The sequence below is a fragment of the Seriola aureovittata genome, chromosome 20 (assembly GCF_021018895.1).
Source record: "Seriola aureovittata isolate HTS-2021-v1 ecotype China chromosome 20, ASM2101889v1, whole genome shotgun sequence".
Lineage (NCBI taxonomy): Eukaryota > Metazoa > Chordata > Actinopteri > Carangiformes > Carangidae > Seriola > Seriola aureovittata.
Window position 1 is genome coordinate 20,511,760 of NC_079383.1, and position 12,920 is coordinate 20,524,679.

The following is a 12,920-nucleotide window of genomic DNA, read 5'->3' on the forward strand; positions in this document are numbered from 1 at the left end:
CGTCATCAGCCTTTAAATCAGGTCGAGCCGTTCCCAGGCGAAGCGGAGGAAACTGGACTGTTTGTTCCTCTGACTGAGGGCAAGTGTAATGAGTTTGGAGACGACTGCTCGAGCAGAGGACACGGGTTTAAAAGCCCTAAATGTCCTGCTGAAGTGTCCTCAAGCATGACGGTGATTCCCAAGCACCTCCAGTTGCACTTAAGTGTCGGAGCTGACCCTGAACGCTGACTGCCACAAACCACTTCCCCATGTGGATCAATAGAGCTCCAACGTTTATTACCGATACCTCTGTCAAGGAGGACAAGTTTTCCTTTCACAAAGGCTGCGTGTCAATACGACTGACAAAACTGATAAGGCGGAGACATTACTCAAAATCCCATTGCTGCCTTGTAAAAACCACGTATCTCCAAAAAATATCAACTTATATTGTCCTAAGAATAAAAAAAAACAAACATTTTTACTTTCAAAATTTTTCTTAAAATAGTTGATATCTTAAAGCCCCTGAAAAGCTTATTTTAAGTGAGCTAATTGTAGGTTTTGCTATTGCTACATAGCTAACGTTAGCATTAACAGCTGTCTACTTACCATCTCATCTCATCTCATGTCTTTTCTTCTACTGAAGTTAGCACGCTAACAAGCTAGCACCGGCCCGTCTCGTCATTTTCCGATAGCGAGTCAGTGGTAGCCTCAAATCTGCCCTGAAGACGTAGCGCGACAATGGCTGAAGCTCTTGTCAAGCGAGAATCACCACCACCCGCTCTCGTCAATACATTTATTTTTTTATGTAATTCTGCAAACTGGAAGCGTATAGTTCCAGTTAAGATGGATTAAAAAATAAATGCACTTTAATCATGAGTATTTGTGTTAAATTCAACATAACGGATAACAACCTAAATCTCTTTACAATGGGTTCTGGACTCGAGGTCAGAAACGAAGACACTCAAGAGTTAAAATGTTCTGCCACTGGTCGACATGCTGCTAAACTGTCATGTGGTATTTTGGAACAAGCTCCCAGTTGAGGGAACACAGTGATGTTTACTTGGCAGCCGGTGTGACTGGTGCCATTAGTGAAACACAAGATGACAAGCTGCCGTTATGGTGTCCAGTTTTCTGCTGATTGACGCTAATTTGACGTGTATTCAGACACTTGTTAAAGTGTCATTTTAATGACAACTGTGGCACACGTGCTGCATAATCAACTGTATAGATCACGATTTAAATTGGCGGTTCGCATCGGAGGAAGATGCATGGTAATGAAAGGAGAGAATGGATTTTTAAGTGGCACGCCTTAATGATGCACCAAATATTTACATACCATCTGTGAGTAATTATCACGTCTGTATTTTATATGTAACACTTTAATAATAAAGTCAAAAGGTTTCTTTGTCCTTCAGTTCATGTTTATTTGTAAAATAAAGTGTTGATCATTGAAACATGTGACTAGTTAATATGACACAAACATTTTATTATTGACTGATAAGAACACAAATAGTTATCTACAACGACAATGAGTTTTCTAGCCTTACAACAGTTGGAATATACTTTTTTTTTTTTTATACATGAACTGAAAATACAAAGTTACAGTAAACATGCCTTTTGATAAAAATATCTTTACAAAAAAATGTACATTTCTATACAACAGTTGTCAGTTACACATCTCTACAAGCCCCACAATTCTGCTTAAAACCCACAACGATTCCAACAAACTGTCAGTATATTATTTTAAACTTAATAAAATTTCTCTTTTTAAGTCTATTGTTGTTTGAAATAAAACATGATAAGGACTATTTACACGGGGAACTAAGAGTGTTGAGCCGGAAATGATCTAAAGTGACCCAGATAAATTACAACAGTTAAAAGCAATGAGGATTTTTTTTTTATTTTTTATGTTTTTGCAAAGTATTTGACACATCACCATACTGTTCATTTAATAACAGGCTACCAGCAAAAAAGATAAACATGTAGCAGAGCCATTTTTTTTTCCTGATACAAAAATAGTGCTAAATATTACACATTATCATCATTCACCAGACATTTATTTTTGAATGAGCTGCAGGACAGTCGTTATTTTAATTGTGTTTGTGTGTATTTTTTCAGGCAGGACTGCCAGGGTTGACTGGTGTGTTCATGAAATTGTGCGAGCTGACTTTCCCTTCGCCATTTTAATAAATCCTTGTTTAAAAGGATTTAAAACATTTTTCTTACTCACCCCTGGTGATATAGTTTTTTTTTTATTTCCCACAGCTTTTTGTGCGACACAAAAAACGGAGAATGGGATTTTGTTTATGGCGTTTTTTTAAAAGCAATGGATGATTACATGACTACAAAACTAACTCATTATTTGGGTTATTAATCCAGTTTTTCATGGGAACCATTTTCTACCACTCAAGATCAAATATCGTGAACAATGTGTGTGTTTCTGAAAAAGAAACAAAGCTTCTTTTTATTCTACAAGCACCAAAGATAAAGTTTATTTTACCTTGACTGAAGTGGTGGCTACAAGTCTCAGGAGCAGATACCTCAAAACACAACTATCTGCTTGACAAGACGCAACTCGGGTTTAAGAGGGACTTGTTTTTGTTTTTACCATTTACGTAAATCCAGGACTTCTTTACTCCAAATAATGACAGAGGACTGTTTGTGTTCACGCTTCCACTTTAAAAGCAGCCGGAGGAGGAGGAGGAGGAAGAAGCAGCACAGCTAATATATTCCACTGCTCAGTATCATCAATTAGGCTGATTATGTCACAAGCCTAAACATTAGGTGGGTTTCATCCATCCACATGTTTTTATGCGCATTTTGGAAAATATAGTGGAAATGTAGGAAATTTGAAGAAAAAAATAAAAATCTCAAAATATCGCCAAAAAAAAAAAAAAAGTGCAATGGAAACATATTTAGCAAATAAATCATGACATAAATGAAGCGTGTAACCTAAATGTCCGCCGATGTTTCCGCTCCGCTGGAGAGACTGAAAATAGCGGCAGATGAAAACATCAGATCTGTGCAGAGACCGTTGCATTGCTTTTTTTATATTGATACGGGAAACTGAAACACCATGTTTTTCTACATCGTTTTTTTTTTTATTCATTTATTTATCTTTTACCATTTGTAGTTTGACAGGTGCTCCTTTTAATGATGTTTATCTCCTTGCACCCTCCTTTTCTGCAATAACTGTAATGGCACCCGCCTGGAGAAGTCTTCCTAATATTCGCATGACAGTGGCGGATGGATTTGCTTTTGCAGAATTTCTCAAAATGTGGTTTGACATTTGAATGGAAACCCATTTACTTGCCTTGTCCCTTTGCAGCGTTTGACTATCTGCTGGTTAACGCATCCAGCTAAACCTTAACTTGCAGCTACATGCAAAGTTGGGCCTGACTCGCATGTATCATGAAGTTAGCTAATGACTGAGCCACATTTTCATTTAGAAAATGCTAATTAAGGAAATTTAGTTTTAAGTTTTCATTTTGTGTTTTATTATTTATAACTAGTTAAGCTTTGTCATCACAAAAAAGTGTACAGCCACACAGGTTTGATCCCATCTAAATGAATAAAACATATTAAATATTTTTTATTTGGTTTTAGTAGCAAATGTCGAAGCCCAACAAAGAACTGAACACAAGGGGTTAAACTGCAGCAGCCCCGGTCAACACCTTCTGCGTCTCTGAAAGCTTGTTAGCATAGCATCGGCTCACATGCATCACCAGGCAAACTGATGCTACTGAGCGGTTTATATCACCTGTGGAGGTCCCAACAACTACCTCCTAACCTGTTAGCAGCGGGGGAAAAATAAAATTGGAGCAAACGTGATGTGAATAATTAACAGTAGAACGTGCTGACACCAAATCACCGGTGACATAATTCACTTTGTAGCAATTTATTTCAGGCTAATTATGATTGCTCAGCTTGAACCTCAAGTCGCATATGAAACTGTTGCATGTTAGCAGCAAGAGCAACTGACAAACCTGCACTGGCAGAAATCATGGACATTAATGTTGGTAAACGGCACCAAATGATGGGACAGTTCAGCTTAATCCGATCAGTTTGTACTTGACTGTAATATTGACTTTTGTGTGTTTTTTTTATATTGCCTCTATATTGCCTCTGATTTTGAGGCGAATTATTCGATATATGCTCAGTAATCAAACCGAGACACGTACTTGGATAAAATCAAAGCTTCTCGATGTATAATTCAAAATAGAACATTTCCACCATTTCCAAAAACCTGGCCTCGCTCCCTCACCTACATGAGACAGAATCAACGCGGGGGAGGGAGGGAGGGAGGGAGGGAGATGGTGAAGGAGAAAAGGCGTTGGCTCCTGAACAGCAGCAGTCCATGTTGGGATGCACAGGCTGAGCAGGGAGGAGCACATTGAGACGCTAGGGCACTGCTCCCTGGCAGGAGGCCTGTGCCAGTGTTGGCTCTCGACCACAGGAAGCTCTTTTCTGCTTCTGAAACTTGGCAGGAGTTGGAATATATGATGGAACAGCCCCACAGGGCATTTGTGTGATAAATGGATAAAGCAGGATAAAGTCATGCTCACAGCTATTGGCTTATGTATGAGTCGAATCCGAACCAGACGCCACCGATGTTTCATTCATTTTTCTCGCAGGTTGTTCTGACTGTCGTTTATTCATTTAGATTTTTAAGCTACAACAGAAATTCATTGAAAAAACAGTTTGTGAAATTACAGCGCAAACACACTTCATAAAAGCAGCAACAATTGATAAACAACGTCATGTTCGCTTCTCGCAACATAACTCAATTAATAAATCTGAATAAGTCCCTTTTTATTTCCTTCACATCTGTTTTTTATTTTTTTCAAGAACAGGAATATCAGCCTCTTGCAATGAAATAGAAGTTGTACAGAATATCCATGAGGGTCAACTCAGGCCAATGCATTAAAATGGGTCTTGAATACAATTTTCTTTAGAGAGCAAATCACATTCGGTCTGTGCTGCACAGTTGGGCATCTAAAAATGCGATTCATCATCTCTTGAACACAACTTACAGTCCAGAACGGTTGTCTTGATCCCTCAGAGATCCTTTTCTGTCTCTTGAAGGTGATGATGAATTCTAAGCAGAAGTGTCTGCTTCCTCACCCTGAAGTGATAAACAAGAAAAACTCAGATGAAAACACATTATAGGACTGTGTTCTCCTCCTCAAACATGGTGGCTGTTTATAAAGCTGTAAATCTGATGAGGATTAAGCCGAGTTTTAAAGCTTGTCCGTTTTTTTGAATGGCCCCAGAAATATCTTGGGAAGTGCAGAAATATTTGCTGGTAGACAGAGCTGCTTCTCTAATCCTTCTGGTCATGACTTATTGAGGTTCCCCTCCATGTGATTTTCTATCCTTGGTAGGCCTGCGAGCAAAACATTCATATATTCTCTACGAGCTCGAGAGGGATTTTCAGGTTTTTAAATGTATGTGCTGAGGAGTTTTTTTTTTTTTGTGAATCTGCTACTGATAGAATTTTAAAAAGGCAGACATATGGAAATGGGAAAACTGAAGTGTAACGTGGTTTCTTAAGAGGTGGAGAGAACTGGGACAGCAGGCGCCTGGACGACCACAGTGTGGTGTTAGCTTGGGGCGTTTTTGCTACCTAAACTTTTTTAGATGATTAAAAATTAGACTCTAAAACTCTGGAAGATGGATGAATGCACAAATCAATCAATTAACTCAACAATCAGATTAAACAAGTAAAGGCAACAGCTCGGACAAACCATGAAAACATGGAGGCTAGCATGCTAACATTTCTGAAAATGCAAGCTAATGCTAACAGAACGTTACCAAGAGCTGTGGGGGTAACGTTAATGGCGATTAGCTTAGCTTAGAAAAGAGATTGGAAGTGGAGGGAAACCAGCTAGCCTGGCTCTGCCCAAAGCTCACACATTAACACGTTATATGTTGTTTGATTAATCCACACACACACAAAGAAACTCTTTATAAAGATCAGAGTTTACGGGGAGCTACGCACTGGAACTAATTAGGCTAACAACTTGTGCCTTTTCCACTAACTTAGAAATTTAAAATGAGTGAATGAGACTAAGGCTACTGTATTCACCATCCACCATTTTTTATTTTAGTTTTCCAAATTCTGTGTGTAATTCACTCACACACACTATATAGTGCCTTCAAAAAAATAAAATAAAAATAAGTAGCATCCCTGGCAAGTACTCTCCCTTCTGATGCATTTTATAGATGTGAAAATTGCATACTAAAATGAAAATGAAGTGTAAGAAATCTCAATTTACTGCTAACTGGTGTCTCTTCTATAGGGAGCAGGGTTGCCACCTGTCCTCGTTTTCCCAGGCTTGCTCTCCTCTTTGTTTTTTGGAGCGACTGTCCCGGATATTGTCCCGGGTTTTTGTGAAGATGCACTTCCAATTTAAAATTTCATAATTTCAAATAAAACCTTATTTGTTTGCTTCTACTTCTTCCTGGTTACATCCAATCATTGTGTCTGTAAACGTATGGAAGAACGGGTACAACAGTGATGTCTATGCTTTTGATTGGTAGCAGAAGTACGAATGTTTAACTTATTACTTAGCATCTGGTTCAAATCTCTGCCGACCGGCGTGTCCTCAAAATAAAACTTCAGTTTCCTCAAAGGTGGCAACCCTGACAGAGACTGATTTCAGACACAGCCTTAAATTTCACTTAATTAAAATAGACGGAAGTGTCTTTACCAACTATTAAATGACCTCAAAAGACTGTGACTAAAGCTTTAAAAAAAAAAAGAAAAAAGAAAAAAGGAGCAAAATAAAATTCGGTGCCAGAACATGCTATTTACAGTCTCTAATGAACGGAGATTTTCATTACTAATCCAGCAGCAAAAAAGGAAATCAAGCACCCCTGCTATGAAAAGCCAGCCGGCGCTGGGCCAACTGATGATGTGGCTGCATCATTACCCACACCCTGAGAGGCGAGAGGCAGGAAACTCTTTACCTTAGGCCTTCGCCAGTCATACCCCCCCCCCCCCTCTCCACACAATTCAATTAGATGAATGTTGTTTATGGGCAGTTCTGGCCCATTGGAATGCCATTATTGCTCCCTCTGTCGAATTCGGCATTAGCTGCCCTTCAGTGGAGCTGGGCTTCCAAATGTCATGGAGCTTATGTCTTATGAGATGATTAACGAATGTTTAGAGATGCTCAAGACACAGCTCAGTGGTTATGGCTTTTAATGAGGACCAGATGTAAGGCCTTTTAATGAGGACTGGCTGTGAGAGCCTCCCGGACCTTTAGCGGTATTGTTGAACAACCTCGCAGATGCTGTAACGGACACTCGGATTTGAGCTCTTACCTGATCTCAGTTGTCAATATCCGATACATGGTTCTCTATCTGGAAAAAGGAGAGCAGAGAGAGGATGTTGAAACCAACGATAGCATTTGGAACTGAGCGCACACATTGTGTTTAATCTTTTCAAAAAGGTCGCTACCCTACACAAAAGCCGCCACGCCAACCTGTGGAACATTTCTTTGTGTGGTACATTAACACAGCCGGTGATCAATGTGACCTTCAGGGAACAAATAAATCTCCTCCACCATGTCTGTGAAAAATAATCTCTTCGATTAGTGAGGGACAGAAAGCTTTCATCAAGGATGGCGTGCCCATGCTCACCTGGTTAATGGATAATAAATATAGCATAATAGAGAAAGCCCGGTCAAAAGCGCGGCCACAGTGCAGAGCTCAAGCCCGATGAAACCGAGGATAATTACCGTGATGGCGCCGCCTGAACTTGAAGAACTGTGAGATGTAAAATAAAAACGGAGTGGCTCTATGGTTTAATTAATACTGTTGAAAAAATATGGGTAATACGTTTTAACCGCTGTATAATTTGTGGGTGTTTTTTAAAGCTCCCAGCATGAAGATAACAGTGTAAAGAAGACGGCAATTAGGGTTTCTTTTAGTTTAAATTCTTACACTGACATGCATATTACAGCACTCGCAGCAAGAAACGGAAGAAAAGCACATTGTTCAAAGAGAGACAATGCCAACGTGGTATTTTTAGCTTTCATCAGACCCCAGTCTCCTCCCTCCTCTTCTTCTTCTTCTTCTTGCCCATTTCTACTGTGTCTGGACCTCTGTCAGTAAAATGCATTTTTGAGAAGTGATGATGAAATACGTGTCTGGGTCTAAAGCCACAGCTGACTGAGATCAACTGATTGTGGCTGATTGGATACAAACTCATATGAGCTTTAGTGTGTGTGCAACTGTTTGAAGAAAGACTTTTTTTCAAGCTGAAATACATTGATTAGTTTCAGCTTCTCAGCTACTGTTTTTCTTGGTCATACTGTGTGTGTGTGTGTGTGTGTGTGTGTGTGTGTGTGAGAATCATAGTATGACTATCTATAGGTTTTGGACTGCTGGCCAGACGAAACAAGCAGTCATTGTGATTGTGACCAAACAATTGATCGATTAGTCAAGAAAATCATCACAAACACATTATTCCGACAAAAATAATGCAGTTTTCATTCATTAAACTGTGTATGAGTGTGTTGTTCTATTATGATAAGAAAATGTGGGTGATTTTAAACTATAATACAAAGATATTATTTAGCAGGGGGCTACGTAAACAGTCGTTAATGCTAATGTTAGCTACGTAGCAATAGCTCCTTTTTAAGTCATTGGTCAAAAGCTATTCAAATCAACAACCCTAAGCGCTATGTGACAACACCAATCACCTACAATTAGTTGATTAATCATTTAATTGAATGTCAGAAAAATTTGAGTGATTAAGTAAAGATGTGAGACATTCGCTGGTTCCAGGTTGTCGTCATTTAACACCGACATCTTTTGAGTTTTAGATGATCAGTCGGATGAAATCAGTAATTTGTCACATCGGGCTCTTGGGATTTGTAAAAAAAAAAAAGCATGTGTGTTTTTTTTTTATTTCAAAGAATGACTTTGTGAAAGTGAAATACAACCTCCTCCTTCCTGTTCTTCATGGTAGGATCCACACCAGTCCGTACGGGTCTGGGCTTCAACCTTTTTCCTATGTGTCTGTCCCGCTGCTTTAATTACTGTACAGCCTGTTAAGTGTGTAGGTGTGTAAGTGTGTGAGTGTGTGGGCTTGTAAGAGCTGTGCTTCCACCGTTTGAGCCGGGGTCGACAGGGAGAAACTGTCAGTCCGGGCGCCCTCACCATTCACTCAAGTGAAGCCCCGCTCCCTCAGATCTGTGGCCATGAATAATTCTGGAAAATTAACTTTCAGAAACCAGAGGCCGTCTGCCAGCTCGAGAGCTCCCAGAGCGCCTCGCTCTCTCCCTCCCCCGTCAGCCCTGTCAACCGTTTTCTCTTACCAGATGGTGGCCGCCCTCCTCGTCGTAGTCGTCCTCACCTCCATCGGTCATCTCTCCCGCCTCCACGTCCAGCGCCCCCTCGCCGGCCTCCTCCCCAGAGTTTTCTGCCGTCTCGGACACGGACTCCTCATGCAGGGAGTCGCAGTTGTCATCGTACTTTCTCTGCGCCTCTGAGCGAGAGAGGAGCACACACACACACACACACGGAGAGTGAAGTCATGGTAGCAGCAAAGTTTTACTTGGCCGCCATTTTCTGTTTTTACCAGGAGAGACATAAGTACTCGGTCACTTGCGGTCCCTGGAGGCCGTGGTGCCGCTCCTCACACTCAACCGGACACAAGTAGTTTGACCTCAACAACTGCCGCCGCTGTCCGTCTGCACACTCCGTCTACGCCTGATGCATTTTTCATGTCTTACTGAAAACGTGCACCTCCGTTTCGGCTGATGCATCCGTCCACACCTGCTGCAAGATCTTTTGGAGTTTCAGTCGCGCTTCACGAGACTGAACACAACCCCGACGCATCTCGTTTTTTACTTTCAATTTAACCCAAATAAGTACATGATGAGGCGACGCCAGAGCAGACACACCGGTGGGGGACTGCGACTATCGCTGCCGTGCTGCCACTGGTGTAGACAAGGTGTTACCACTCCATGCTAAGCGTGGCTAAATACCTCTGGAATTCCACTCGATGCTAAATTGAGGGAGATAAAACGGCACTTAGAAGAAACCACTGAGGTGTGTTCAGACAGAAAACGAAGTAAATTCTCTCCCAGCGCGATTCAAGCAAATTTGACCACTGGACCGAAACATGCAAATGTACCGGTTGTACATTAGCTAAAAGCTACTGTGCCTTGTAGGAGTGTGTCTGTGTTTTTGTTGTGTTCAACTCCATGAGAAACTCTCCGTCATCGACCTTTTTTCTCTCTCTCTCTTTTACAAAACAGATCCATGAAGACCCGGGATGCATGAGAGGATGAAGCAGCAAAGTCGCAGCATCACCACTAAAATTCACTTTGTGTTTCGTCTGAACACCGTCAGGGCTTAAATTGAATTTTAACTGCATGCTGCTATCAAGTCTGAGTCCTCCTTAAATTTCATTCATTATGGCTCATTATTTTTGTTTTTTTATATTAGAAACGTCAGAATAATCGTCTGGTTTTGATTATAATTTGATATCATGAAAAGGGAGAACAGCTTCAGGCTTAGTTTGAAGGCAAATTGGGCAAATTTGACAATATACTGCCAATGTTTTCTAATGTATGGTTTTTCATTTTTAGACACCACGTAATACTGATGATCGTGCATAGGCTACGGCATTGTCCTGCAGAATGGAAGAGATATCATCAATCTCTGTGTCATCTCCGAGACAAACAAGATTAGACTTTCTATTTACCAAAAACCTGGAAACTAGAATTCATTTTTATTTCTTTTTTTTTCCCCTCCAGAGTTAAAGGAAAGGAAATGCTCTTGAATTTGAATGAAGCAGTGCGAACGTGCTTGTTGAGAGATTGTAAAGATGCACTTTGCGGCACAAAGTCTTCCTGACCTTCGCAGCGACTCGGAGACTGTGGGAGCATTTATAAAGACCTCCTCGTATAAACTGAGTCAGCGCGGCGTTGACACCTGTTTGCTGTTATGACGGAGAGCTCTGCTGCTCTTATCTCCCGCAATGTCACTAAGACTTATGGCCAGTGTGTGCTCTTAATTTCCCTCCCTCGGCGCTCGGTGTGCCCTCCCCCCTCTCGGCTTGCCCCTCACCAGACTCGACTCTCTGTTGCTTCTCAATCTTCTCCAGGCGTCCCAGCAAAGAGTCGATCTTCATCTTGATCTGAGTCAGCTCCCGTTTGATGGTCTGAAGCTGGTCCGTCTTCACTGCTGAGGCACAGAAACACACAAGCAGACGACTCCGTTTAAGATACAGTTCAGTTTGCCCCAAGTTCATTTTGCATCCTCGCTCTAACGACGCCGCTTCATGCAGTTTATAACAGGCTGCACGCTGTCATCTGTTAATACTCTCTTTAGTTTTTAGTTTTGGATATCAAATCATATCTCTGACTCACACTTTCCTCGGGGAAGAACATCTCAATCTGGCCGACTGCAAAGTTACCCAGCTGAAACTGTGGACCTGCTGCTTTCAATTTGAAGATTAGTGCACGGCTTTACGCCCACCACTGTGTGCTGTGCTGCTCAAGTTTTGCTCAGCTGTGCCAATATCTTTCAGTCGCCATGAGATGTTTATATAAAGCAAAATTATATTATTATATAAACACTGCTCAACGTTTGACTGTTCCCAACGGAGGAGAGCTGCAAATTGGGACGGCGAACAACTGGTGCACATTCCTTAAGCAAATCTGATGAACTGGTAGCACGATCGTGAACTGCAAGTCAGCTGATCATATATACATGTCAACAAGGCAAGCACACGGTTAAAAACATGAACATTTTCATTGGGTTTAATATTTTTCCACCCTTTTTATTATAGCTTATAGATTATAGCAGTGCTTTTCAAGGAAAGTATTAAAACCTGATACAAAAGCATTGAAAAAATCTGAAACTCCATCTGTGTATCAGTGCGAGCCGAGAGGATTGAATTGCAAATGAATAGCAGCTCATTCACTATTTGAAATAGCCATGTACTTCTATTTTCTTCTTCTTTTTTTTTGCACAAAACTCGCTAAAGGTCATTTTGCAAATGAAAATATAAGTAACCAACGGCATGTGTAATATCAATTTCAAACTGTTTTTTTTTTTTTTAAATTAAATTTTGATGATCAACACCTCTGTTTGATATCACTTCATTTTTAAATCCAGTTTAGTTTCACAATGTATTGACTCCCATTTTCATATCTAAAAAGCAGCTCGTTGCCTCACTGACAGTGCCGCATGAGAAACAGGGGGCACAATTTGCCCTCCCACAGCTTCTGTTTACCGCCTCATGAATAATTGCTCTCCCCCTTCCTGCTCCGCTCTGCTCTCCGTGTTTTCACTCTACAATACATATCCGAGGGTTTTGGGTAAATGAAGCGTAGCCGTATCATGTCAAAGTTTGAGTCCTAACCTTGATATGTCATATGCAAATAACATCTGCTGAACATAAAAAATAAAATATATTTATCTGAAGGACGTCACCATTAATTTAATCTCGCCAGTCTCACGGTTTGCTGAAAAGAGGGTGCGCTCCTTAGCAGCTTGAACTGAGCAGATTAAAGAATTTAGACCATAAAGTAATAAGATAATCTTATTCCTTTACCCTCAGCAGCTGAAATGTGTCATTATTTTGAGAGGGAGGGGGGAAATAAATAAATAAATAAATAAATAAAATGAACTGACACCAGAAGTTGAGAAGAGAACATAAAATTCTCTTTGACACCTATCAGATTCTGTCAGGGCTGGAAAGTGGGATGGATGAGCGCTCGGTAAACAAACCCACGACTTCCTATAAGGCTTCACGCGGGAAAAAAAAAAAAAAAAATCAGAGGCAGGAGAGAACGCACGGAATCAAAACATCACTCGTCCGGTTTCGTGTCTGCATGCGGCTCTTTAAGTTAAGTGTGGTTTGATGTATGCTTACGCCCACACCGCATCACAATGCAGAGCCCCTCCTATGTCTG

General features: G+C 40.8%; 1 protein-coding gene across 3 annotated transcripts in view; it reads right to left on the minus strand.

Moving 5' to 3' along the window:
- Positions 1-1,448: 1,448 nt before the first annotated feature.
- Positions 1,449-12,920, minus strand: part of LOC130161182 (RNA-binding Raly-like protein) — an 89,380-nt gene continuing 77,908 nt past the window's right edge. For 2 of the 3 annotated variants that reach the window (XM_056364249.1, XM_056364248.1), the window contains exons 6-9: positions 11,068-11,184; positions 9,309-9,478; positions 7,309-7,347; positions 1,449-5,104 (exon numbers count right to left, since the gene is read on the minus strand). In XM_056364249.1, the coding sequence (XP_056220224.1) occupies positions 7,315-7,347; positions 9,309-9,478; positions 11,068-11,184 (320 nt within the window). In that variant the 3' untranslated portion in view covers positions 1,449-5,104; positions 7,309-7,314. The remainder of the gene's footprint in view (positions 5,105-7,308; positions 7,348-9,308; positions 9,479-11,067; positions 11,185-12,920) is intronic. The other variant, XM_056364250.1, reaches the window with a different exon arrangement.